This window comes from Crinia signifera, chromosome 19 (genome assembly GCF_055691185.1).
Source record: "Crinia signifera chromosome 19, ASM5569118v1, whole genome shotgun sequence".
Lineage (NCBI taxonomy): Eukaryota > Metazoa > Chordata > Amphibia > Anura > Myobatrachidae > Crinia > Crinia signifera.
The window spans coordinates 137,022,063-137,048,332 of record NC_139226.1 but is presented as its reverse complement, the minus strand read 5'-3'; the positions used below and the strand labels follow the sequence as shown (position 1 = coordinate 137,048,332).

The window sequence follows — 26,270 nt, the reverse complement described above, 5'->3', positions numbered from 1 at the left end:
ATATCACATTTCCTTTATCCCCCCCCCCCCCCTCCTGCATGTATATATATAGTGTTCCCGCTAGGCTGTGTCAGTGGGGCGTTGTGCCCTGCCCGATTTTTTAAAGGGCAAAATTTGCCCTGCCCCTCTAGCAGCGCCGGCGATTCCCTTGGTCGGGCCAACCCCCTTTAATGATGGCAGCGTCCGGGTCCGCCCCTTTTCATGATGTCGGCAGCCCGGGACCACCCACAACTGTGATGTTGGCTGGCCCGGTCCGCCCCCCGGCACCCTGTCCACACAAAATCCTAGAGTGAACACTATATTTACACATACATAGGACTATTCTTGCATTATTCTATGTATCATTACTGTAAAGCTTGATAAACACAGATGATGTGCCTGGTGTCTGCCAGCTCCTGTACTAGTGATATCGCACCCTGCACCAGTGGAGCTTACAATCTAACTCACAAACACACAAATAGGCGAGCTGATTAGAAATCCACTGTATCCATCAGTATATATCTGTGTGCCCAACAGCATCTTACCCACACTCTGCCTACTGGTGCCATCCCCCCCTGGCCGACCCACACCCTGTCTGCTGGTGCCCACTGCCTGACCCACAAGCTGTCTGGTGGGATACGGGGAGAAGCGGCGGGATACAGGGAGAAGCGGCGGGATACAGGGAGAAGCGGCAGCACTGGCTGAAGATGGAACATTATTATCATTTTTTTTTTATCATTATCATGACATTTCTGGAATGGTAAGTGCCTCTGTGCCAGAGGTGGGGAGAAAGAGGGGATAAAAGCTGAAAGCGAGGGTAATCGGAGATAGTGGGGGTTAGAGGAGATAGTGGCGGCAAGAGGACATGGTGGGGGTTAAAGCTAACAGTGGGTGTAAGAGAATATATAGGGGGTAAATAGAGATAGAGGGGTAAGTAGAGTGGGTATGAGGAGATAATGGGGTAAGAGGAGAAAGTGGTGTTTTAATGCTAATAGTGGGAGTATGAGGAGATAGTGGGGGGGGGGGGGGTATGAGGAGATAGTGGGGGGGGGGGGGTATGAGGAGATAGTGGGGGGGTATGAGGAGATAGTGGGGGTAAGAGGCTATACTGGGGGTAAGTAGAGATAGAGGGGGGGGGGGTAAGTAGAGATAATGGAGGTAAGAGGCTATACTGGGATTAAGTAGAGATAGAGGGGGGGGGGGGAGTAGAGATAATGGAGGTAAGAGGCTATACTGGAGTAAGTAGAGATAGAGGGGGGGGGAGTAGAGATAATGGAGGTAAGAGATTATACTGGGAATAAGTAGAGATAGAGGGGGGTAAGTAGAGATTATGGAGGTAAGAGACTATACTGGGGGTAAGTAGAGATAGAGAGTAAGTAGAGATTATGGAGGTAAGAGACTATACTGGGGGTAAGTAGAGATAGAGAATAAGTAGAGATAATGGAAGTAAGAGGCTATACAGGGGGTAAGTAGAGATAATGGAGGTAAGAGGCTATATTGGGGTAAGTAGAGATAATGGAGGCAAGTAGAGATAATGGAGGTAAGAGGCTATACTGGGGGTAAGTAGAGATAATAGAGGTAAGAATCTATACAGGGGTAAGTAGAAATAATGGAGGTAAGAGGCTATACTGGGGGTAAGTAGAGATAATGGAGGTAAAAGGCTATACTGGGGGTAAGTAGAGATAATGGAGGTAAAAGGCTATACTGGGGGTAAGTAGAGATAGGAGGTAAAAGGCTATACTGGGGGTAAGTAGAGATAATGGAGGTAAAAGGCTATACTGGGGGTAAGTAGAGATAATGGGGTAAGTAGAAATTATGGAGGTAAGAGACAATATTGGGGTAAATAGAGATAGAGGGGGGTAAGTAGAAATAATGGAGGTAAGAGGCTATACTGGGGTAAGTAGAGCTAATGGAGGCAAGTAGAGATAATGGAGGTAAGAGGCTATACAGGGGGTAAGTAGAGATAATGGAGGTAAGAGGCTATATTGGGGTAAGTAGAGATAATGGAGGCAAGTAGAGATAATGGAGGTAAGAGGCTATACTGGGGGTAAGTAGAGATAATAGAGGTAAGAATCTATACAGGGGTAAGTAGAGATAATAGAGGTAAGAGTCTATACAGGGGTAAGTAGAGATAATAGAGGTAAGAGAATATATTGGGGTAAGTAGAGGTAATGGAGGCAAGTAGAGATAATGGAGGCAAGTAGAGATAATGGAGGCAAGTAGAGATAATGGAGGCAAGTAGAGATAATGGAGGCAAGTAGAGATAATGGAGGCAAGTAGAGATAATAGAGGCAAGTAGAGATAATAGAGGCAAGTAGAGATAATAGAGGCAAGTAGAGATAATAGAGGCAAGTAGAGATAATAGAGGCAAGTAGAGATAATAGAGGCAAGTAGAGATAATAGAGGCAAGTAGAGATAATAGAGGCAAGTAGAGATAATAGAGGCAAGTAGAGATAATGGAGGCAAGAGGCTATACTGGGGGTAAGTAGAGATAATAGTGGTAAGAGTCTATACAGGGGTAAGTAGAAATAATGGAGGTAAGAGGCTATACTGGGGGTAAGTAGAGATAATGGAGGTAAGAGTCTATACAGGGGTAAGTAGAAATAATGGAGGTAAGAGGCTATACTGGGGGTAAGTAGAGATAATAGAGGTAAGAGGCTATACTGGGGGTAAGTAGAGATAATAGAGGTAAGAGGCTATACTGGGGGTAAGTAGAGATAATGGAGGTATGAGTAGATAATGGGGTAAGTAGAGATAGAGAAGTAAATAGAGATAATGGGGTAAGTAGAGATAATGGAGGTAAGAGTAGATAAGGGGGTAAGTAGAGATAGAGAAGTAAATAGAGATAATGGGGTAAGTAGAGATCATGGAGGTAAGAGAAGATAGAGGAGTAAAAGGAGATAGAGGGGGTAAGTAGAGATACTTGAGGTAAGAGGCTATACTGGGGGTAAGTAGAGATAGAGGGGAGTAAGTAGAAATAATAAAGGTAAGATAAGATAGAGGGGAGATATTGGGGAGGGGGCTCAGCAGACAGACAATAAGAGGAGAACAATAAGAATAGGATGAAGCACTTGCGATGTCTGTACTCACCCACCCTGCGCTGGCTGCAGCACACTCTGACTACCTGTCTCCTGCTCCGTATAATCCCTCCAGCACCAGCTGGGCGAGAGGGAGTGCAAGGGGGAGAGGGGAGGAGGGAGGGGAGGGGCACCAACCCCAAATTCTCAGCAGCAGGTACAGGCACAGAGGCGGTATGGAGAGTGAGACAGATATGCGATAGATAGATAGATAGATAGATAGATAGATAATTGAGAGATAGGTGAGAGATAGATAATTAGATAGATAGTAAATAGCTAAATAGATACAGATAGCAATAACAAAGATAGGTATTATTTAACAACAGGTTCTTATATAGCGCACACATATTACGCAGCGCTGTACAGAGCATAGTTATGAGCAAAAACACATACCTAATTACAGCACAAGACAGTTTAGGACAAGTACATGGTTAATATGGATAGTTGCATCAGGGGACAGGACACTGAAGCAAGCATCAGGGTGGCAGTGGTTTATATATTCTAAGAAAGGCACAAGAGGAGAGAGGGCCCTGCTCGTGAGAGCTTACATTCTAAAGGGGAGGGTTAGACAGACAGGGGTAACACAGAAGGGGGAGAGGTGAGCATAAACAGGTTAGGATGAGAGATGGTCGGGTTTTATGCAGGAGGGTGGGAAGAGGTCAGCTTAGTCTTTGATATTTTTCCCAAAATAAGTTTTTATTGAGTCTTGCAGAAAAAAAAAAAGTAGCAATTTACAGAAGGGTAACAGTATTGCATTAAACAGAAATACAATGAACAAAGAAGTGCAACATAAAGGCAGATTAATTATAATCAGTACATAATCTGTAATATGATTCGCCATATCCTATTCTAGTAGGCAAGACTTACATTTAACAAAGATAGGGTGGGGAATAGGAGCAGAAGGGAAGAAGAAGGTAGGGGAAGGAACAGGGATGGGGACCTCAACATATTATACGATACAATAGGAAATATATGAAAGGAGCCAAAATCACTCATCGGTGGTGTATGGTGGTGTGGAGAGTACTGTCAAGTCCAAGGGCTCTCTATGAAGTACAGTTTGACCATGTTTTTCTCTGTATTCGCTCCACTTAAACCATTTCAAATGGATTGAAGTAGCAGAGGGTGAATATTTCACGTTGGCTGTCTCAAGTAGAAAATGTTTATTGATTTGGTTTGCTATGTGTCGGATAGACGGAATAGCAGGTGATTTCCAGTGTTGACCTATGGCAGCTTTGGTTGCTATCAGGATGTGACCAAGTATATATAGATCTCCCACAGCGAGCTGTGTGTTCTGATGTAGCAATGCAACTATCGGGCAGGGTACAATGTGGGTTCCCAAAATGTCGGCTATGAGGAGGAACACTTCAGACCAAAGCGGGCGTATTATCGGGCACTCCCAAAAGATATGGTGAATGGTGCCGATGCCTCCACAATTTCTCCAACAAAACTTGGAGACAGAGGGCCAAATGCCGTGTAGCCGCTGAGGGGTGAAGTATGCCCTCTGGCACAGCTTGTAGAACATTTCCGAGTGTTGGAGACATTTGGACATTTTAAAGCCGGAATAGGAAATAGAATCCCACTCCTCTTCAGTTAAAGTGATAGAGAGGTCGGATTCCCATTTAACATGTGCTGGTAGCTTCCCTTTTTTTTTATTTAGTTATGAGATATTCGTACCATCTGGAGATTCCTCCTTTGTGTAACGGGGAAGTCAGTCTAGAGAATAGGATTCTAGGGAAGGCTGGGACCTTAGATGTAGATTTAAAAGTATTGGATAACCAGTCTTTGATATTTTAAGTCTAAAAAAGCGCTGGGTCATCCAAGAGTAGACAGCAGAGAGACAGTTGGAGATGTGAGTGAGGATAGAGGGAGAGAGATCAGGAGAGAAGAGGTAGATTTTAGTATTATCAGCATAGATGTGATAGTGGAAGTCGAGTGAGCAAATAAGCCCACCCAGAGTGGACGTGTAGTGATAAAGAGGGGCAAGAATAAAATGTTGGGGGACACCTACTATCAATGGAAGAGCAGGACAGGTGAAGTCATTAGAGGTACAGCTGGGCAATTTCAAAACAGACAGTGCAAATACAAGCATAAACAGTGATATTCAAAGTTTTAGCAGTTGTAGAAATGGTGATATTATGGATGAATAGGCAGATAGCCAGGAGTAGTATGTAGTGAGCTCACTCAAAGCAGTCCCTTGGTTTTCTGAGTTGCTGTAGTTTTCTGTCTTTCTGAGACACCTTGAAGCCCATTTATCAAGGAATATTTGCGGCTAAAGGTTAACCGCAATTATTAAGTAGCACTGAAATGTATTAAAGGGGGACCGCAGCAGGAATCTCCGATCCCTGCTGCGATCTCCCCTGCAGCGCCACCGGCCGCATCCCCCATAGGTTTCTATGGGGATGCGAAGCTGCCTGATGTATCAACATCGGGCAGCCCGGCATCGCACCCCTGGGCTATCGCCATTCTGATATGGCGATAGCCCATTGTAGCTTACGTAACCGCGCATGCGCAGACCCCCCGGCTCCGGGCATCGCAGGGACAGGCTCCTTTCGGAGGCCTGTCCCTTCGCACAGCGCACAGCAGGTGATACACGCCAGTGATATGATCACATTTTACAATTGTAAATGCGATCTTGATAAATGTGCCCCTTTGATACCAAGATGTCAAGTTGGTTGTCAGTTTCTGTCCAGTTTAAGTCCAGGCTAAGTCCAGACTTTAAGCTATGTAACTGTTTTCTCCCTACTTAAAAACTGCCTACTTTAAAAATGAGACAAAATATCAATAGTCAGCTTTCAATGGTCAGCCAGGCTGTGGTCAGTATTAGATAAGCAAATAGACATAAGATGTATAGATAGAGAAGCCCTGTGCAGTGTGGGGGATATTGTATAGGAGGCGGCCATGCTGTGAGGGACAGGGGAGTGCAGGAGGTGGCAATGCTGTGAGGGATAGGTGAGTATAGGAGGCGGCCAAGCTGTGCGGGGATAGGCGGGTATAGGAGGCGGCCATGCTGTGAGGGGATATGGGAGTATAGGAGGCGGCCATGCTGTGTGGGGATAGGTGAGTATAGGAGGTGGCCATGCTGTGAGGGGATATGGGAGTATAGGAGGCGGCCATGCTGTGAGGGATAAGTGAGTATAGGAGCTGGCCATGCTGTGAGGGATAGGGGAGTACAGGAGGTGGCAATGCTGTGAGGGATAGGTGAGTATAGGAGGCGGCCAAGCTGTGCGGGGATAGGCGGGTATAGGAGGCGGCCATGCTGTGAGGGGATATGGGAGTATAGGAGGTGGCCATGCTGTGCGGGGATAGGTGAGTATAGGAGGCGGCCATGCTGTGAGGGGATATGGGAGTATAGGAGGTGGCCATGCTGTGCGGGGATAGGTGAGTATAGGAGGTGGCCATGCTGTGAGGGGATATGGGAGTATAGGAGGCGGCCATGCTGTGAGGGATAGGCGGGTATAGGAGGCGGCCATGCTGTGAGGGATAGGTGGGTATAGGAGGCGGCCATGCGGTGAGGGGATAGGAGGGTATAGGAGGCGGCCATGCTGTGAGGGGATAGGAGGAGGCCATGCTGTGAGGGGATAGGAGGAGGCCATGCTGTGAGGGGATATGGGTGTATAGGAGGCGGTCATGCTGATGCGGGGATTGGAGGCGGCCATGCTGTGCGGGGATAGGCGGGTATAGGAGGCGGCCATGCTGTGAGGGGATAGGCAGGTATAGGAGGCGGCCATGCTGTGTGGGGATAGGTGGGTATAGGAGGCGGCCATGCTGTACGGGGATAGGTGGGTATAGGAGGCGGCCATGCTGTACGGGGATAGGTGGGTATAGGAGGCGGCCATGCTGTACGGGGATAGGTGGGTATAGGAGGTGGCCATGCTGTACGGGGATAGGTGGGTATTGGAGGCGGCCATGCTGTACGGGGATAGGTGGGTATAGGAGGCGGCCATGCTGTGAGGGGATAGGTGAGTATAGGAGGCGGCCATGCTGTGAGGGGATAGGGGAGTATAGGAGGCGGCCATGCTGTGTGGGGATAGGCGGGTATAGGAGGCGGCCATGCTGTGCGGGGATAGGTGAGTATAGGAGGCGGCCATGCTGTACGGGGATAGGCGAGTATAGGAGGCGGCCATGCTGTGCGGGGATAGGCGAGTATAGGAGGCGGCCATGCTGTACGGGGATAGGTGGGTATAGGAGGCGGCCATGCTGTGAGGGATATGGGAGTATAGGGGCGATAGGCAGGAATAGGAGGCGGCCATGCTGTGAGGGGATATGGGAGTATAGGAGGCAGCCATGCTGTGCGGGGATAGGCGGGTATAGGAGGCGGCCATGTTGTGAGGGGATATGGGAGTATAGGAGGCAGCCATGCTGTGCGGGGATAGGTGGGTATAGGAGGCGGCCATGTTGTGAGGGGATATGGGAGTATAGGAGGCGGCCATGTTGTGAGGGGATATGGGAGTATAGGAGGCATATGAACACTACAGGAGATCCGTACATCCCAGCCTGGCTGTGTCCTCTGTAGCCCTTAGTCTATAATCAGTAACAGCACATCTGGACAGTGACCCGGCCGTCCCTGTAGGGTGTAGGAGCACACACAGGATGTCACAGCCCCAGGCTTAGGACACTGACAAGTAGGTCCCATAGGGAGCGTATATCCAGTGACCTCTGTGCTCCCGGCTGACCTCTAATTGTTACCTCTCTGCTCTCTCATCCACTGGCATAGATCACATTCCCACGCACACAAACCTGTGGTTGTCGCGGTGATTGCGGACATGGGGCCTGATTCAGATCCATTCGGTACTGCGTACCGATGTTGCGCGTCTGCGCAGGCGGGTATCTGCGCATGTGCAGGCGTATGGTGCGTGCACCCACGGCGACCTTTCGGGTCGCCGGGTGCACGCACCCATGCCGGCGTGGGGGGGGGGGGGGGGGGGGGTGGAGATGGGCGGGGGTGCCGGGCTGCCCCATTACCATATGGTAGTGGTTCCCAAACTGTGCGCCTAGGCTCCCTGGGGTGCCTCGGGACACTTGCAGGGGTGCCTCGGGTTGGTCTTCCAGGACCAATGCAAATTATTTATGATCAATTATTTCTGGAAAAAAACCAGTGCTGGCGGCTGCCAATCATAAAATGTGTACAATGAGAACCAAATCCTGCCCTTTACCACATAACTGCACCTAAGAAGCAGAAAATAAACACAATCTATTTAATTTGATATATATTTTTTGGGGCCATGGGGTGCCTTGGAAAAATTCTGATATTCTAGGGTGCCGTGATTAGAAAAAGATTGGAAACCCCTGCCATATGGGAACGCCCAGCGTTGGGCGTTCTCATGGTAATGAGGCAGTGACGCGGGTGTGGGGGGCGGGCAGCTGTCATCCGGCCTATATCCACGCCAGCGTGCACGCATATATACGCAACTGAAAAGTCACTTATATATGCGTGTACGCTAAACATCATTCGATGGTCGGTGACCATCGGAGGATGTGGGCGGTTACCCGAGCCATGCGAATGGATGTTTATGCAAAACAACCATTCGCAGCTGTTCGGGCGAAGCCGCACTTTGAGGGGGGGGGGGGGGGGGGGGGCGGTCGTTCACCGGCCGGGGTCTGGTGGACTCGCAAGGCTGCAAATTTGCAGCCTTGCGAATCAACCTGAATAAACCCCATGGTGCAGTGATGTTTTCTTGCTGTGCATTCACCAAACCTATAATGAACATGTATGGCCATAATGTAACGGGGTATGGATCATAAGGTCTGCTAGAAGTTGGTTGACAAGCATTGTTTCTCCACTATTGGGTCGACATGGGTCTAAGTCGACTGGTCATTGGGCAAGATCGTCAGTCAAAAGGTCGACATTGGGTTTTTTCCTTTTTTTTTTTACCCGAATAACGACACAGTTAACATGGACACTGAAACGTAGCACCGCGTTGGAAGTTACTTACGGCAGTGCCAGGCCGGACACCTCTGCGCTAGGAAGTTACTTATGGCAGTGCCAGGCCGGACACCTCTGTGCTAGATAATACAGCGCTGGGAAGTTACTTACGGCAGTGCCAGGACGGACGCCTCTGCGCTAGATAATACAGCGCTGGGAAGTTACTTACGGCAGTGCCAGGACGGACGCCTCTGCGCTAGATAATACAGCGCTGAGAAGTTACTTACGGCAGTGCCAGGACGGACGCCTCTGCGCTAGATAATACAGCGCTGGGAAGTTACATACGGCAGTGCCAGGCCGGACACCTCAGCGCTAGATAATACAACGCTGGGAAGTTACTTACGGCAGTGCCAGGCCGGACACCTCTGCGCTAGGTAATACAGCGCTGGGAAGTTACTTACGGCAGTGCCAGGCCGGACACCTCTGCGCTAGGTAATACATTGCTGGGAAGTTACTTACGGAAGTGCCAGGCCGGACACCTCTGCGCTAGATAATACAGCGCTGGGAAGTTACTACGGCGGTGTCAGGCCGGACACCTCTGTGCTAGATAATACAGCGCTGGGAAGATACGTACCGCAGTGCCAGGCCGGACACCTCTGCGCTAGATAATACAGCGCTGGGAAGATACTACGGCAGTGCCAGGCCGGACACCTCTGCGCTAGATAATACAGCGCTGGGAAGATACATACGGCAGTGCCAGGTCGGACACCTCTGCGCTAGATAATACAGCGCCGGGAAGATACATACGGCAGTGCCAGGTCGGACACCTCTGTGCTAGATAATACAGCGCTGGGAAGTTACTTACGGCAGTGCCAGGCCGGACACCTCTGCGCTAGATAATACAGCGCTGGGAAGTTACTTATGGCAGTGCCAGGCCGGACACCTCTGCGCTAGATAATACAGCGCTGGGAAGTTACTTACAGCAGTGCCAGGCCGGACACCTCTGCGCTAGATAATACAGCGCTGGGAAGTTACTTACGGCAGTGCCAGGACGGACGCCTCTGCGCTAGATAATACAGCGCTGGGAAGTTACATACGGCAGTGCCAGGCCGGACACCTCAGCGCTAGATAATACAACGCTGGGAAGTTACTTACGGCAGTGCCAGGCCGGACACCTCTGCGCTAGGTAATACAGCGCTGGGAAGTTACTTACGGCAGTGCCAGGCCGGACACCTCTGCGCTAGGTAATACATTGCTGGGAAGTTACTTACGGAAGTGCCAGGCCGGACACCTCTGCGCTAGATAATACAGCGCTGGGAAGTTACTACGGCGGTGTCAGGCCGGACACCTCTGTGCTAGATAATACAGCGCTGGGAAGTTACTACGGCGGTGTCAGGCCGGACACCTCTGTGCTAGATAATACAGCGCCGGGAAGATACATACGGCTGTGCCAGGCCGGACACCTCTGCGCTAGATAATACAGCGCTGGGAAGATACTACGGCAGTGCCAGGCCGGACACCTCTGCGCTAGATAATACAGCGCTGGGAAGATACATACGGCAGTGCCAGGTCGGACACCTCTGCGCTAGATAATACAGCGCCGGGAAGATACATACGGCAGTGCCAGGTCGGACACCTCTGTGCTAGATAATACAGCGCTGGGAAGTTACTTACGGCAGTGCCAGGCCGGACACCTCTGTGCTAGATAATACAGCGCTGGGAAGTTACTTATGGCAGTGCCAGGCCGGACACCTCTGCGCTAGATAATACAGCGCTGGGAAGTTACTTACAGCAGTGCCAGGCCGGACACCTCTGCGCTAGATAATACAGCGCTGGGAAGTTACTTACGGCAGTGCCAGGCCGGACACTACTGCGCTAGATAATATAGCGCTGGGAAGTTACTTACGGCAGTGCCAGGCCGGACACTACTGCGCTAGATAATATAGCGCTGTGAAGTTACTTACGGCAGTGCCAGGCCGGACACCTCTGCGCTAGATAATACAGCGCTGGGAAGTTACTTACGGCAGTGCCAGGCCGGACACCTCTGCGCTAGGTAATACAGCGCTGGGAAGATACGTACCGCAGTGCCAGGCCGGACGCCTCTGCGCTAGATAATACAGCGCTGGGAAGTTACTTACGGCAGTGCCAGGCCGGACACCTCTGCGCTAGGTAATACAGCGCTGGGAAGATACGTACCGCAGTGCCAGGCCGGACGCCTCTGCGCTAGATAATACAGCGCTGGGAAGTTACTTACGGCAGTGCCAGGCCGGACACCTCTGCGCTAGGTAATACAGCGCTGGGAAGATACGTACCGCAGTGCCAGGCCGGACGCCTCTGCGCTAGATAATACAGCGCTGGGAAGTTACTTACGCAAGTGCCAGGCCGGACGCCTCTGCGATAGGTAATACAGCGCTGGGAAGATACGTACCGCAGTGCCAGGCCGGACGCCTCTGCGCTAGATAATACAGCGCTGGGAAGTTACTTACGGCAGTGCCAGGCCGGACACCTCTGCGCTAGATAATACAGCGCTGGGAAGATACGTACCGCAGTGCCAGGCCGGACGCCTCTGCGCTAGGTAATACAGCGCTGGGAAGATACGTACCGCAGTGCCAGGCCGGACGCCTCTGCGCTAGGTAATACAGCGATGGGAAGATACTTACGGCAGTGCCAGGCCGGACACCTCTGCGATAGATAATACAGCGCTGGGAAGTTACTTACAGCGGTGTCAGGCCTGACACCTCTGCGATAGATAATACAGCGCTGGGAAGTTACTTACGGCGGTGTCAGGCCTGACACCTCTGCGATAGATAATACAGCGCTGGGAAGATACGTACCGCAGTGCCAGGCCGGACGCCTCTGCGCTAGGTAATACAGCGATGGGAAGTTACTTACGGCAGTGCCAGGCCGGACGCCTCTGCGCTAGATAATACAGCGCTGGGAAGTTACTTACGGCAGTGCCAGGCCGGACACCTCTGCGCTAGGTAATACAGCGCTGGGAAGATACGTACCGCAGTGCCAGGCCGGACGCCTCTGCGCTAGATAATACAGCACCGGGAAGATACATACGGCAGTGCCAGGCCGGACGCCTCTGCGCTAGGTAATACAGCGATGGGAAGTTACTTACGGCGGTGTCAGGCCGGACACCTCTGCGATATATAATACAGCGCTGGGATGTTACATGACTGAACAGACAGAATAGAGATGACCTGATTTTCATTGTATGTCTTCATTCATTATTTAGACGTTTATAATATCAGTATTGTTATATGGCCGCTGCTGCTGAGAGCCCATGGATATAATCTCCTATTTATCATGCTGGAGATAATTGCACAAGGTCAGACAGGCGCGGTGGGAATAACAGCTCCCGGGAAAGTACAGACATCTTACTGCATCTGATACACACTGGGCCAAGCTGCATTATAAGCCTATGGGCCTCATTCACTACTGACTGCATACGGGTGTGCGCACAACGGGTAGATAGTCAATAGGTAGACACAGACAAAAGATTAACATACAATAGATCAACATGGTCAAAATATTTTTCACAATTTTCTCACTTTAGGACACCACAGCCCGGGACTCACACCAATTTGCCACCACTAAGAGAACGTCTCTTGTAAAGAAAAAAATGTATATACATACATACATACATAGATAAAGGGAGAGGGTCCATCATCAGTCGCACGTAAGATAACGGTCCTGTTTCTATAGTAACTGCAGCCAGTCCTATTCCATGCTGCTTTCAACACCAGCATACCCGGTCCCTGTCATTAGTGTTTATTACAGAGATACATTTATCCTGTGTGGTACATAGATTATATACATTTACATGTAATCAGGGGCATTGTTGCTTGGACAAATGACCTGAGGCTGGAGCCAGGGGCTAGATGTACCACTGTCTGCAGTCCACCCCCTGAGGTCCGGGGACTGCCCGTTTTTCTATGATAACAGCACAGTAACATACACCAGGAGGCCATTTCTAGAACATCACAAAGAAGTGTATGCTTCTGTGTAACGCCCAGCATACGGACACCAAGGTATATACCCCCAGCACACAGATACATCAAGGTATAAACACTCCCGACACACAGATACACAAAGGTTTATACCCCCGGCACACGGACACACCGTCCAGCACACCAAGGTATAAACACTCCCAGCACACGGACACACCAAGGTATAAACCCCCGGCACACGGAAACACCAAGGTATATACCCCCGGCACACGGACACACCAAGGTATATACCCCCGGCACACGGATACACCAAGGTATATACCCCGGCACACGGACACACCAAGGTATATACCCCCAGCACACGGACACACCAAGGTATATACCCCCCAGCACACAGATACATAAAGGTATAAACACTCCCGACACACCAAGGTATATAACACACTGAGGTATATACCACCCGGCAATACTGACACACCAAGGTATATACCCCCGGCCACAGTATATAATGTCCAGCACACCAAGGTATAGACACCCGGCACATAGATACACCAAGGTATAGAACACACGAATACACTGAGGTATATAGTGCCCGGCACACAGATACACCAAGGTATATACTGGTCGGCACACGGATACACCGAGGTATATACCACGTATACACTGAGGTATATACCGCCCGGCACACGGATACATTGAGGTATATAACACACAGATACAATGAGGAATCTACCGCCCGGCACACGGGCACACCAAGGTATATAACACATGAATACACTGAGGTACATACCGCCCGGCACACGGATACACTGAGGTTTATACCACCCGGCACACGGATACACTGAGGTATATAGCACACATATACATTGAGGTAAAAACCACCCGGCACACGGATAACATGAGGTATATAGCACACATATACATTGAGGTAAAAAAAAAAACGCAACACGGATAACCTCAGGTATATAGCACAAGGATACACTGAGGTATATATCGCCCGGCACACGGATACACTGAGGTATATACCGCCCGGCACACGGATACACTGAGGTATATACCGCCCGGCACACGGATACACTGAGGTATATATTACCCAGCACATGGATACACTGAGGTATATAGCACACATATACATTGAGGTAAAAACCACCCGGCACACGGTTATCCGTAGATATATAGCAGAGGTATATACTGCCTGACACACGGGTGGTATATACCTCAGTGTATCCATCACACTGAGGTATATACCGGATGGAGTTAAAATCCCAGCGGTCGAAATCCTGACAATTTTTCCCTCTATGGGTGTCCACGCCATAGAGGGATCCCGCAAGGGGGGTGATCCACGGCCCCACCTTGTCGGGGTTTTGACCGCCGGGATTTAGTACTGAATCCGTATATACAGTATCATACTTGCCTACCTGACCCTCTCCAGGAGGACACAATGCTCTGTTCCTGGGCTTCCCTGGTAATATAGGATTGCCAGCACCTGTGGTGACACCTTCCTTATCAGTTACCTAGATCCCCACAGGTGCTGGCAATCATACATTATCCATTCCTCCCAGCATGCCCCTCTCCAGGAGGACACAATGCTCTGTTCCTGGGCTTCCCTGGTAATGTATGATTGCCAGCACCTGTGGTGACACCTTCCTTATCAGTTACCTAGCTCCCCACAGGTGCTGGTAATCATACATGATCCATACCTCCCAGCATGCCCCTCTCCAGGAGGACACAATGCTCTGTTCCTGGACTTCCCTGGTAATGTATGATTGCCAGGCAGCACCTGTGGTGACACCTTTCTTATCAGTTACCTAGCTCCCCACAGGTGCTGGCAATCATACATTATCCATTCCTCCCAGCATGCCCCTCTCCAGGAGGACACAATGCTCTGTTCCTGGGCTTCCCTGGTAATGTATGATTGCCAGCACCTGTGGTGACACCTTCATTATCAGTTACCTAGATCCCCACAGGTGCTAGCAATCATACATTATCCATACCTCCCTGCATGCCCCTCTCCAGGAGGACACAATGCTCTGTTCCTGGGCTTCCCTGGTAATATAGGATTGCCAGCACCTGTGGTGACACCTTTCTTATCAGTTACCTAGCTCCCCACAGGTGCTGGCAATCCTACATTATCCATACCTCCCAGCATGCCCCTCTCCGGGAGGACACAATGCTCTGCTCCTGGGCTTCCCTGGTAATGTATGATTACCAGCACCTGTGGTGACACCTTTCTTATCAGTTACCTAGCTTCCCACAGGTGATGGCAATCCTACATTACCAGGGAAGTCCCTGAAGGAGAGGGTCAGGTATGCAACCCTGATATACACCCTGGGCACGGATATACTGAGGTAAAGCCAGATCGATGTGGTGGAAACTGCACCGGGGAACGACAAGTCCCAGCACACTTCGGCATGATGCCGGGATTTCTGCATCCACGACGGCACTAGGACCTGGGGGAATGGATGAACTTGTGTAGCTAGCTGCTAGCTTAGGACCTGGGCGCCTCCTCCGGCGTCATGAGCTCTGCGACCACAGTACTGACAGGCCCCGCCCCGGGGCGTGGTGCTGGGAGATGACCGGGGATAGGACAGGACCGGCGACGGGGAGAGCCGGAGGTAGCGGTTAGTTCCGCTTAACCGTAAGGACCTGGGCGGGGAGAGGAGGAGCAAGGGACCTAAACGGAGTGGACGCGACCCCGCCAGAGCCGGGTACAGGACAGGTATATATGGCGGCTGTGTGTCACTCTCACTGTATAATACACACACTGCTAGTGGCATATATGCACACTGATCTGTTGCACGCTCGCTCACCGCCTGTGTAACGCACGCTTACTCACCGCCTGTATAACGCACTCGCCGCCTGTGTAATGCACGCTTGCTCACTCGCCGCCTGTGTAATGCACGCTTGCTCACTCGCCGCCTGTGTAATGCACGCTCGCCGCCTGTGTAATGCACGCTTGCGCACTCGCCGCCTGTGTAATGCACGCTTGCTCACTCGCCGCCTGTGTAATGCACGCTTGCTCACTCGCCGCCTGTCTAATGCACGCTTGCTCACTCCCGCCTGTCTAATGCACGCTTGCTCACTCCCACCTGTCTAATGCACGCTCGCTCACTGCCCGTGTAATTATCCCTAACCACTTGTGCAGTTAACACGCACTGCTATTGTAATATACACTCACACACAGGTGTGCTGCTAGTACCACACCCAGACTGACGGCTTGTTCTGTGTCTTACAGATCGGATAATGACCACGCTAACACGACAGGACCTGAACTTCGGGCAAGGTGAGGCCCCTCTATGTGTGTACATGTCCCTATAACATCACCGCTATCAGCAGCTTACATATATATATAATAAAGACTTTGAGGGGAGAATTCAGTCGTTTTCTAGGCACCCAATGCAGCTATTCACGTGTCGTCCACCCTTGGGCGCATGCCCCATATGTGCGCTCATGAGAATCATGGTTTTGTCATCTTTAGGGCCTAATTCAGGCCTGAGCAGAAGGCAATATCTCAAAATGGACAAACCATCCTGCACTGCAGGGGGCAGATGTAACGGGTGCAGAGAGAGTTACATTTGGGTGGGGCGTGTTCAAACTGACATCTTAATTGCAGTGTAAAATATAAAGCAGCCAGTATTTACCTTGCACAGAAACACAATAGCTTCCCCAATGTAACGGTCCCCATACACTAGTATCATCTGATTCCGACACATCGGGGCCGAGAAATCAGATGAAAATCTAACGCAGGTGTGTGATATCTGATCTGATGGGCGTTTACGTGAGCATCGAGTCGGAGGTCGTATGTGCAGAACATAGGATAAATCGGAATCGGACCCATCAGTGGCACATCAAGGGTACTTTTAGAACCTGCGATGTATCACATCCGATTTCCCTTGCACTGCCCCAGCAGCTCCCTGGGAATCATTGTACAGGTGATAAATAGCACATCATGTGCCAAATGGGAGGTATAGGGGCCTCAACTCACTCTGCGCCTGTTACATCTGCCCACCTGCAATGTAGCATGGTTTTGTCTATAAGTATCGACCTAATGTACATTGCAGGAACCACTTGTCTCCAACACCTGCGGCCGCCCCTCAGTTTCTGACAGAAGCTGCAGACCCCACAGAAACCTCTCGTGATGCAATGTATGTCAGTAAGCCTGTGTCAGTAACTGCTAGAAGTCACACATCAGCACCTCTGTGCTGTAAGGGGCATGTGTACGGGCTCCCCCACCACTGTCCAGCCTTGTAAATGCCTACACAAGAAGATACTCCTCCCAGCACTCTGCCAACATGCCTTAACGGGAGCTTGCCATGATGCCCAGCCTCTGTAGCTGGCAGCAGTCCCTCATAAGGCATGGCCACACCCCCTTTCCCATGTGCAGTAATGCTCCCCTGGCACAGAGTATATCAGGAGATGAGGGACGTGTCAGTGAGGACAGGGCTGCATGTGACAGGGGCAGTGACATGATGTGAGGAGGGGAATGGGGGCAGCAGGAAGCCACAGACTGAGAGTTATATAGTGGGAGGTGCAGGGTTCCCCAGCAGCACAGAGTATATCAGGAGATGGGTGATGTGTCAGTGAGGACAGGGCTGCATGTGACAGGGCAGTGACATGATGCGAGGAGGGGAATGGGGGCAGCAGGAAGCCACAGACTGTGAGTTATATAGTGGGAGGAGCAGGATCCCCCAGCAGCACAGAGTATATCAGGAGATGGGTGATGTGTCAGTGAGGACATGGCTGCATGTGACAGGGACAGTGACATGATGTGAGGAGGGGAATGGGGGCAGCAGGGAGACACAGACTGAGAGTTATATAGTGGGAGGAGCACGGTCCCCTGCAGCACAGAGTATATCAGGAGATGAGGAATGTGTCAGTTAGGACAGGGCTGCATGTGACAGGGGCAGTGACATGATGTGAGGAGGGGAATGGGGGGCAGCAGGAAGCCACAGACTGAGAGTTATATAGTGGGAGGAGCAGGGTCCCCAGCAGCACAGAGTATATCAGGAGATGAGTGATGTGTCAGTGAGGACAGGGCTGGTTGAGACAGGGGCAGTTACATGATGTGAGGAGGGGAATGGGGGCAGCAGGAAGCCACAGACTCTTATATAGTGGGAGGAGCAGGGTCCCCAGCAGCACAGAGTATATCAGGAGATGAGTGATGTGTCAGTGAGGACAGGGCTGGTTGAGACAGGGGCAGTAAGACTAATCAATCCCCGTTGGTAAGTGCAGTTAGTAGGACACAGGCCCATTGCATTGCTATATACAGATATACATATATGTGCTTCATGTGTTGCAGACTGACCCTTGGTTTCTCCTGTGTTCCCCTTCTGTAGTTGTGGCAGATATCCTTTGTGAGTTTCTAGAGGTTGCTGTGCATCTAATACTGTATGTCCGAGAGGTTTATCCTACTGGCATCTTCCAGAAGAGGAAAAAATACAACGTACCAGTGCAGGTAGAACAATGCTATGTCTCCATGTGTCTACCAACAGCGAATCAAAAGTCACCTTCACTTTCTTGGCAGGATATCTCCGTCCTTACGTCTGTGGTGACAGATTGATATCCAATGAGATCACATAGAGGAGTTTATTTTAATTGTTAGCTCTGGGGTTATGCAGAAAATATTTTGGTCTCTCAGGTGGGTGTACTTCATCAGCATGGCCCGTGACCTGAGAGAGGCGTCCTCTGTGCCATATACACACAATGCTACTCTCCTGCGTGGCCTGTGACCTGAGAGAGGCGTCCTCTGTGCCACATACACACAATGCTACTCTGCTGCATGGCCCGTGGCATGAGAGTCGTCCTCTGTGCCACATACACACAATGCTGCTCTGCTGCGTGGCCCGTGACACAGAGAGAAGCATTCTCTGTGCCATATACACACAATGCTACTCTCCTGCGTGGCTTGTGACCTGAGAGAGGCGTCCTCTGTGCCACATACACACAATGCTACTCTGCTGCGTGGCCCGTGGCATGAGAGAGGCGTCCTCTGTGCCACATACACACAATGCTACTCTCCTGCGTGGCCTGTGACCTGAGAGAGGCGTCCTCTGTGCCACATACACACAATGCTACTCTGCTGCATGGCCCGTGGCATGAGAGAGTCGTCCTCTGTGCCACATACACACAATGCTGCTCTGCTGCGTGGCCCGTGACAGACAGTGGGGCATCCTCTGTGCCACATACACACAATGCTGCTCTCCTGTGTGGCCTGTGACAGTACTCTGTGCCACATACACACAATGCTGCTCTCCTGTGTGGCCTGTGACAGTACTCTGTGCCATGTACACACAATGCTGCTCTCCTGTGTGGCCTGTGACAGTACTCTATGCCATGTACACACAATGCTGCTCTCCTGTGTGGCCTGTGACAGTACTCTGTGCCATGTACACGCAATGCAGCTCTCCTGTGTGGCCTGAGACAGTACTCTGTGCCATGTACACGCAATGCTGCTCTCCTGTGTGGCCTGTGACAGTACTCTGTGCCATGTACACGCAATGCTGCTCTCCTGTGTGGCCTGTGACAGTACTCTGTGCCATGTACACACTCTGCCGTCAGTTTTGGGAATACTGATCTGTAATGTGTAAATATATCTGTGGATAGTTCGGAGGCACTTTCATGCTGGCCACATGGGCAGTGATATTGGAGTATTAATAAGGAGTAATGTTTATTATGGATACGTGTTGTGTGCCAGCTGTACATCGGAGGAATCGGTACTGTTCTGTCTGACACTTCATGTTTGTCCCAGATGTCTTGTCACCCGGAGCTGAACCGGTACATCCAGGACACGCTGCACTGCGTCAAGCCTCTGATAGAGAAGGTGAGATGGCGCTGGTCGGTGAGATGGCGCTGGTCGGTGAGATGGCACTGTGCGACCACACCCACATACCATAATGTCTTCCTGTCATTGCAGAACGATGTGGAGAAAGTGGTGGTAGTTATTCTGGATAAAGAGCACCACCCGGTGGAGAGATTTGTCTTTGAAATCGCACAGCCTCCCCTTCTCTCTATCAGGTAATAAGGTCAGGACTGCCTGTAGTATGTTCTCGTACAATGTAACATGTATGTTATGTATAAGGGTGGGGGCAGCTGAGGAGGGAGGTCATACCTGTAGTATGTTCTCGTACAATGTAACATGTATATTATGTATAAGGTTGGGGGCAGCTGAGGAGGGAGGTCATACTTGTAGTATGTTCTCGTACAATGTAACATGTATGTTATGTATAAGGGTGGGGGCAGCTGAGGAGGGAGGTCATACTTGTAGTATGTTCTCGTACAATGTAACATGTATGTTATGTATAACAGTGGGGGCAGCTGAGGTTCCCCTTTGGGCTGGACCATTCTGTGTTTATCTGGGCACGTGTATGGTTCTGTTGTCCTCCTGTAGGATGGAATCTTCTAGTAACATTTCCTGACTATCCTCAGGTGTATCATATGCAGCCATTCGTATGCTTAACCACAGATGTGTTTTCTGTGCTCTCTCCAGCTCGGACTCGCTGCTGTCTCACGTGGAACAGTTACTCAGAGCGTTCATCCTGAAGATCAGCGTCTGTGATGCCGTCCTAGACAATAACCCCCCTGGTAATGCCCCTAACATTCATCTATGCCACGTGCCACGCACGCCACTCGTTCCATCATAGCTATACCTGCCACGCACACCACTGATTCCATCACAGCTATACGTGCCACGCACGCCACTTATGCCATCATAGCTATACGTGCCACGCACGCCACTCATTTCATCATAGCTATACGTGCCACGCACGCCACTCGTTCCATCATAGCTATACCTGCCACGCACGCCACTCATTCCATCATAGCTATACGTGCCACGCACGCCACTCATTCCATCATAGCTATACGTGCCACGCACGCCACTCATTCCATCATAGCTATACGTGCCACGCACGCCACATGTTCCATCATAGCTATACGTGCCACGCACGCCACTCGTTCCATCATAGCTATACGTGCCACGCACGCCACTCATTCCATCATAGCTATACGTGCCACGCACGCCACTCATTCCATCATAGCTATACGTGCCACGCACGCCACTCATTCCATTATAGCTATACGTGCCACGCACGCCACTCGTTCCATCATAGCTATACGTGCCACGCATGCCACTCATTCCATCATAGCTAATCGTGCCACGCACGCCACTTATTCCATCATAGCTATACGTGCCACGCACGCCACTTATTCCATCATAGCTATACCTGCCACGCACGCCACTCATTCCATCATAGCTATACCTGCCACGCACGCCACTCATTCCATCATAGCTATACCTGCCATGCACGCCACTCATTCCATCATAGCTATACCTGCCACGCACGCCACTCATTTCATCATAGCTATACCTGCCACGCACGCCACTTATTCCATCATAGCTATACGTGCCACGCACGCCACTCATTCCATCATAGCTATACCTGCCACGCACGCCACTCATTCCATCATCGCTATACCTGCCACGCACGCCACTCATTCCATCATAGCTATACCTGCCACGCACGCCACTCATTCCATCATAGCTATACCTGCCATGCATGCCACTTACACCATCTTCTATACATTGCAGGTTGCACATTCACTTTGCTAGTCCATACAAGGGAAGCAGCTACAAGGAATATGGAAAAGATTCAAGTTATAAAGGTAAATTACGGGACACTTGCTAACGAGTTGTTACAGAAACTCCTCTCTCCATGTTCTGTGATTACTGGGATAACGAGGGGTTTGTATTGCATTCATTTGGCTACATGGTTCCTTGTTACATGCATAAAGCCAGCACTGTATAACAGAAGATTGTAAAATCATACAGTATTTTATTATTCAAATATGTTAAATTGTGCTAAACTCCTGCTACCTCCATTCCCCTCCTCATATCATGTCAATGTCACACGCAGCCCTGTCCTCACTGACACATCCCTCATCTCCTGATATACTCTGTGCTGCTGGGGTCCCTGCTCCTCCCACTATATAACTCTGTCTGTGGCTTCCTGCCCTCCTCGCATCATGTCCCTGCCCATCACATGCAGCCTTACTATTGTGTATGCCTGCATATACTATCTATAGTAGTGACCCGTTTGTCCTGTATGGGTGAGGGGACAGGTGCGCAGTACAGTGCTTATTACCTATTATTGAGTATTTCCGGAATCCTAGTGTCATACATGTAGGTGTGAACACAGGAGGCTGCGTAGTGACACGTGTCAGGAGCTACATGTGTATTCTCATAGCCAGACTTGCTAATAGCATTTTGCCTGATAATGGAGATGTGATTATTACAGGACTGAATCTCCTATCTATCTCTATCTATCTCTATCTATCTCTATTTATCTATCTATCTATCATTACACTTTTCTACAGAGGGATTCATGTCTCTGTACGTTCTGTATGGCTGACACGTCTGGTTTGCGTACCACGTGGAGAGGGCGGGTGATGTGACGTGAGCACTCACGTGATGTCTGTTATTACGTTGTTACATGTTATGTTCTGTACAGTTATTGTTTATGGAACCTATCCTGTGAGGAGCCCCCGTAACATCATGATCTTATGATGATGTCATACACAGACCTGCTGCAGCTGTCGTTTCGGCATTGCCAGGGGCCGAGTCATGGGCCGTTACTGGGAGTAGCGTTTGTGAATCCTTTTACTTCTGTGTGACGTATCCGTACAATGCACTTACTGTATATTCTTCCTCATTCCTCTATGTAAAGGCGTGTCCTTGTCTCCGCAGGACTTCCCCTGGATCCTGGCCGATGAGCAGGACGTCCACATGCAGGAGCCTCGCCTCATTCCACTAAAGACCATGACCTCCGATATACTGAGGGTGAGTGTGCCCGGCACGCTGGCTCCCCCTGCAGCTGTTGTAAGGGGTGGGCCTGGCTCTGCCGAAGTCACTGCCTGGGAAGCGCTGGGCTTCACCGTGCTTCCGAGGCGGACAGGCAGCAGGCTGTTGTAGCAGGGCGCGGCTAGAGGGGCTGAAACTGCCTAGCAGGAAATACATTTAATTTTTTTATGCGTTTGGTGGTTTGTAGGATGAAAGAAGAACCGGTTCATTTGTAGCCATGTTGAGGCACCGAATGAAACTGATTCGTAACAACGCATCCAGGGAAAGAACTCTAGGGCCGAAAGTCAATTTTTAAATGAACAATCCATCAGAAGCTTTATTTCTTTTTTTTTTTTTTTTTAAGTATGAAGGGAGAAAAAGGGATCATCAACAAATATCACCTTCTAGAAATAATATATATGATAATGATGGTTCTATTGTTTCCTCATGTTCATATTTCCAGCGGGGAGTTATGTGACGCCCCAACACAGTAATTAACGTTTATTTGTAAACAAACAATACAATGTGTAATTGTAGATTAACAATTTGTCAGAAGTGGGAGAACGTAATCTTTCAAATGGTGCCTCATTTATCGGTCTTTGGTTGTATAAAGGGAGTGTCACGAAAAATCACCTTTTAAAAATAATATATATATATGATTAAATGGTAAATACTTTTTGTTTCCTTTGATTGTTGTTCTGTTGTCAAGTGTTAAAGTTGTGTCAGGGTTGCTATTACTTTATTACAACGGAACTGATTTGACTGCACCCATTATGTTGACCCAGTGGTCATTAGTTTTGTGGTGGATTATTTTTATATAAAGCGTCTCTGGGGGAATGTGCTTCTATAGCCTCCTGTAATGCACAGGATTGGTCAGTATGAGACCCACCCCCCTACGCAGTTGCTGAGCGCATGAAGTGCCTTCTCTTACTGACTGTATTCCACCTCATTTCCCCGCCACAGGGAAGCTTCCGCCGTATTGCCGTATGTATTATGTGAGATGCTGGCAATAATGTCCGTAGGTGCCCACCCTAACCGCAGAACACGCGTGGTTTTAACATGTGCTGCTTCCCGTCTGTCTTCTGTTAGATGCAGCTTTATGTAGAAGAGCGGGGCCAGAAGAACGCCTGAGGCCACGCCTGGAAATGCCTCATCACATCCGGAAGTCCAGGAAGCAGGAAGTATAACCCGGGGATTTCCAGGAGGAAAGTCTCTTATGTGTATTGTTGGACCTGTGCTTTATACATGACTTCTTCTTGGGATTGGTGGATCGAACCCTGGTACGAGTGACCTATAATTAGGAGTATTCCACCTGCATCATCTACTCCATCCCATGTTTGGAAACTTGCAGGAAAGAATAGAACAGAAACTGTTCCGGACAGTTGTGTTATGGCGGTACACCGGGGAAGTGACATCACAGTAACTGGCGGGACGGGGTCAGAGATCATAGCGAGGTGTCACAGCTGTAATATACCCAATATGGACGGAACCCGCTTCCTTACGCCTTCACATCCATTTTTATTTGCATCACTCAACATAACTAAACCCACACATGTATGTTATTTATTGTATGTACTGTAATGCATTTGCCAGTCCTACAGATACGTATTGTATATATACTGTATATGCCATTTTTGCTTGCGCTTTATTATTATTTTTTTTAACCTTCATTAACATAAGTACATCCTCAATATTGGATGCATCTCATGAATAAGGCATGGACATTAGGAATTTTATTTCATATAAATGTTTATGACCTTATGTGGAAAGTATATTGTTATATTTACTACTCCCAAATGATTTCTTTATGTTCTCCCAGAGTTGCTATATGCAGGTCCTTTATAGGTTTTCCTTCATAGGATTACAGGCGCTGGGCCGGTTCCTGGCTCTGGGCAGCGGGTGATGACAGGCGCTGTGCTGGTTCCTGGCAGTGGGTGATGACAGGCGCTGTGCTGGTTCCTGGCAGTGGGTGATGACAGGCGCTGTGCTGGTTCCTGGCAGTGGGTGATGACAGGCGCTGTGCTGGTTCCTGGCAGTGGGTGATGACAGGCGCTGTGCTGGTTCCTGGCAGTGGGTGATGATAGGCGCTGGTCTAGATCCTGACTCTGGGCAGCGGGTGATGACAGGCGCTGGTCTAGATCCTGACTCTGGGCAGCGGGTGATGACAGGAGCTGTGCTGGTTCCTGGCAGTGGGTGATGACAGGCGCTGGGCTAGATCCTGACTCTAGGCAGCGGGTGATGACAGGTGCTGGGCTAGTTCCTGGCTCAGGGCAGCGGGTGATGACAGGTGCTGGGCTAGTTCCTGGCGCTGGGCCGGTTCCTGGCTCTGGGCAGCGGGTGATGACAGGCGCTGGGCTAGTTCCTTGCTCAGGGCAGCGGGTGATGACAGGTGCTGGGCTGGTTCCTGGCTCTGGGCAGCGGGTGATGACAGGAGCTGGGCTAGTTCCTGATTCTGGGCAGCGGGTGATGACAGGTGGTTATTTCCCACTAGGTCACATTATTTTCTAGGTGAAAACGTTGCCGGATCGGTTTCCAGATGCCAATATCATCCGAGTGCACAGTCCAAGTATATACATGCGTTCCTGTAATTCTCTAACTGTGCACGAAGTATGATCGGATAAAACCCATTGTTACCAGCCCGTCACTACGCTGGAGCAGCAGAACAGTAATGTCAGCGCCAGTGACTATACGTGCCCGAACGGCGCAACACTTGAATGACTTTATCAGGGAAACCAGGTATTACCTGCTGGATTCATAACACTTAAATCCCCCCATAGAGGAGTTTACACCAATATTTCATAGGTTGCGGGTGGGAGTAGCTGCTGTAGTAGATTAGTTCCCACATGTTTCTTTATAGCCCTGCTGCCCGGGGACTCGTCATCTCAGTCTGTCACTGACACTCACTAACTGCAGCTTGCACTGCACTCCGGAGACTGAGTAAAGTCACTGGTAGGGATGGCCATCGTTGCCATTGCCATCGATGGCAATTCTGCAACTAGCCATTGATAGTGTTGAACATCGATATTTTTACAAATCGATGGTCATCCATTGTGTTGCATGCGGGCCAATCAAAACATGGGGGCGGGGCTATACTCCGTGTCCCGGGACTTTGAAAAAAAAAAAAAATAAAGCAAAACATCGTTTTGCTGTTCCATCGATGGAGGGAAACCATCTGGTTCTCCCCCATCAATGGCAAAAATATTCGACATCGGCCATGAACCATCGATGATTTTGAATCGTCGATGGCCATCCCCAACAGTCAGTGCTGCCACTGCAAGTGAAATAAACAGTAACAAGGCTGCTGCTGTGACTAGGGATGGCCATCGGTGCAGACGCCATAGATGGTTGCTATTGATGGCGATTCTGCCCCCAGTGATCGATCAGTGTTTTACTCGGTCATGTATGTTCTTATTTGTTCAGCTCACTGTTTTAAAAAAAATTGTTGATTTTACCGTTTATGGTATACTTGCCTACTTTTAAATTCTCCTCTCCTGTAGGCATCACGTGTGGGGGCAGGGGCCTGATGTAGACGGCATCAAGCCCCAGCACAAACTCCCCCA

At 49.9% G+C, this 26,270-nt stretch overlaps 2 protein-coding genes across 6 annotated transcripts in view; one reads left to right on the top strand and one right to left on the bottom strand.

Moving 5' to 3' along the window:
• Nucleotides 1-15,386, bottom strand: part of DRAXIN (dorsal inhibitory axon guidance protein) — a 68,322-nt gene extending 52,936 nt beyond the window's left edge. The window contains exon 1 of one of the 5 annotated variants that reach the window (XM_083163451.1): nt 15,326-15,386. Coding sequence is in view for 2 of the 5 variants with exons in the window: in XM_083163454.1 (XP_083019580.1) it covers nt 15,256-15,307 (52 nt within the window). In the remaining 3 variants the exon portion in view is untranslated. Of the gene's footprint in view, nt 1-3,069; nt 3,166-15,255 lie in introns of those variants that run through there. The other 4 variants (XM_083163454.1, XM_083163448.1, XM_083163449.1 and 1 more) reach the window with 4 other exon arrangements.
• On the top strand, nt 15,386-24,471 carry MAD2L2 (mitotic arrest deficient 2 like 2). Its single transcript, XM_083163455.1, has 9 exons — nt 15,386-15,594; nt 16,111-16,158; nt 18,212-18,330; nt 19,624-19,695; nt 19,789-19,889; nt 20,362-20,456; nt 21,463-21,536; nt 22,618-22,710; nt 23,800-24,471. Exons 2-9 carry the CDS (start codon nt 16,119-16,121, stop codon nt 23,839-23,841), a joined length of 636 nt encoding a protein of 211 aa, XP_083019581.1. The 5' UTR covers nt 15,386-15,594; nt 16,111-16,118; the 3' UTR covers nt 23,842-24,471.
• The last annotated feature ends 1,799 nt before the right edge of the window (nt 24,472-26,270 follow it).

Excerpts from the sequence above, each read along its gene's own strand:
- MAD2L2 (XM_083163455.1), top strand. The coding sequence starts at position 16,119 with ATGACCACGCTAACACGACAGGACCTGAACTTCGGGCAAG. Across the intron at positions 19,890-20,361 it reads CCTCCCCTTCTCTCTATCAG|CTCGGACTCGCTGCTGTCTC; the intron begins GTAATAAGGTCA and ends TGCTCTCTCCAG. Across the intron at positions 21,537-22,617 it reads AAAAGATTCAAGTTATAAAG|GACTTCCCCTGGATCCTGGC; the intron begins GTAAATTACGGG and ends TTGTCTCCGCAG.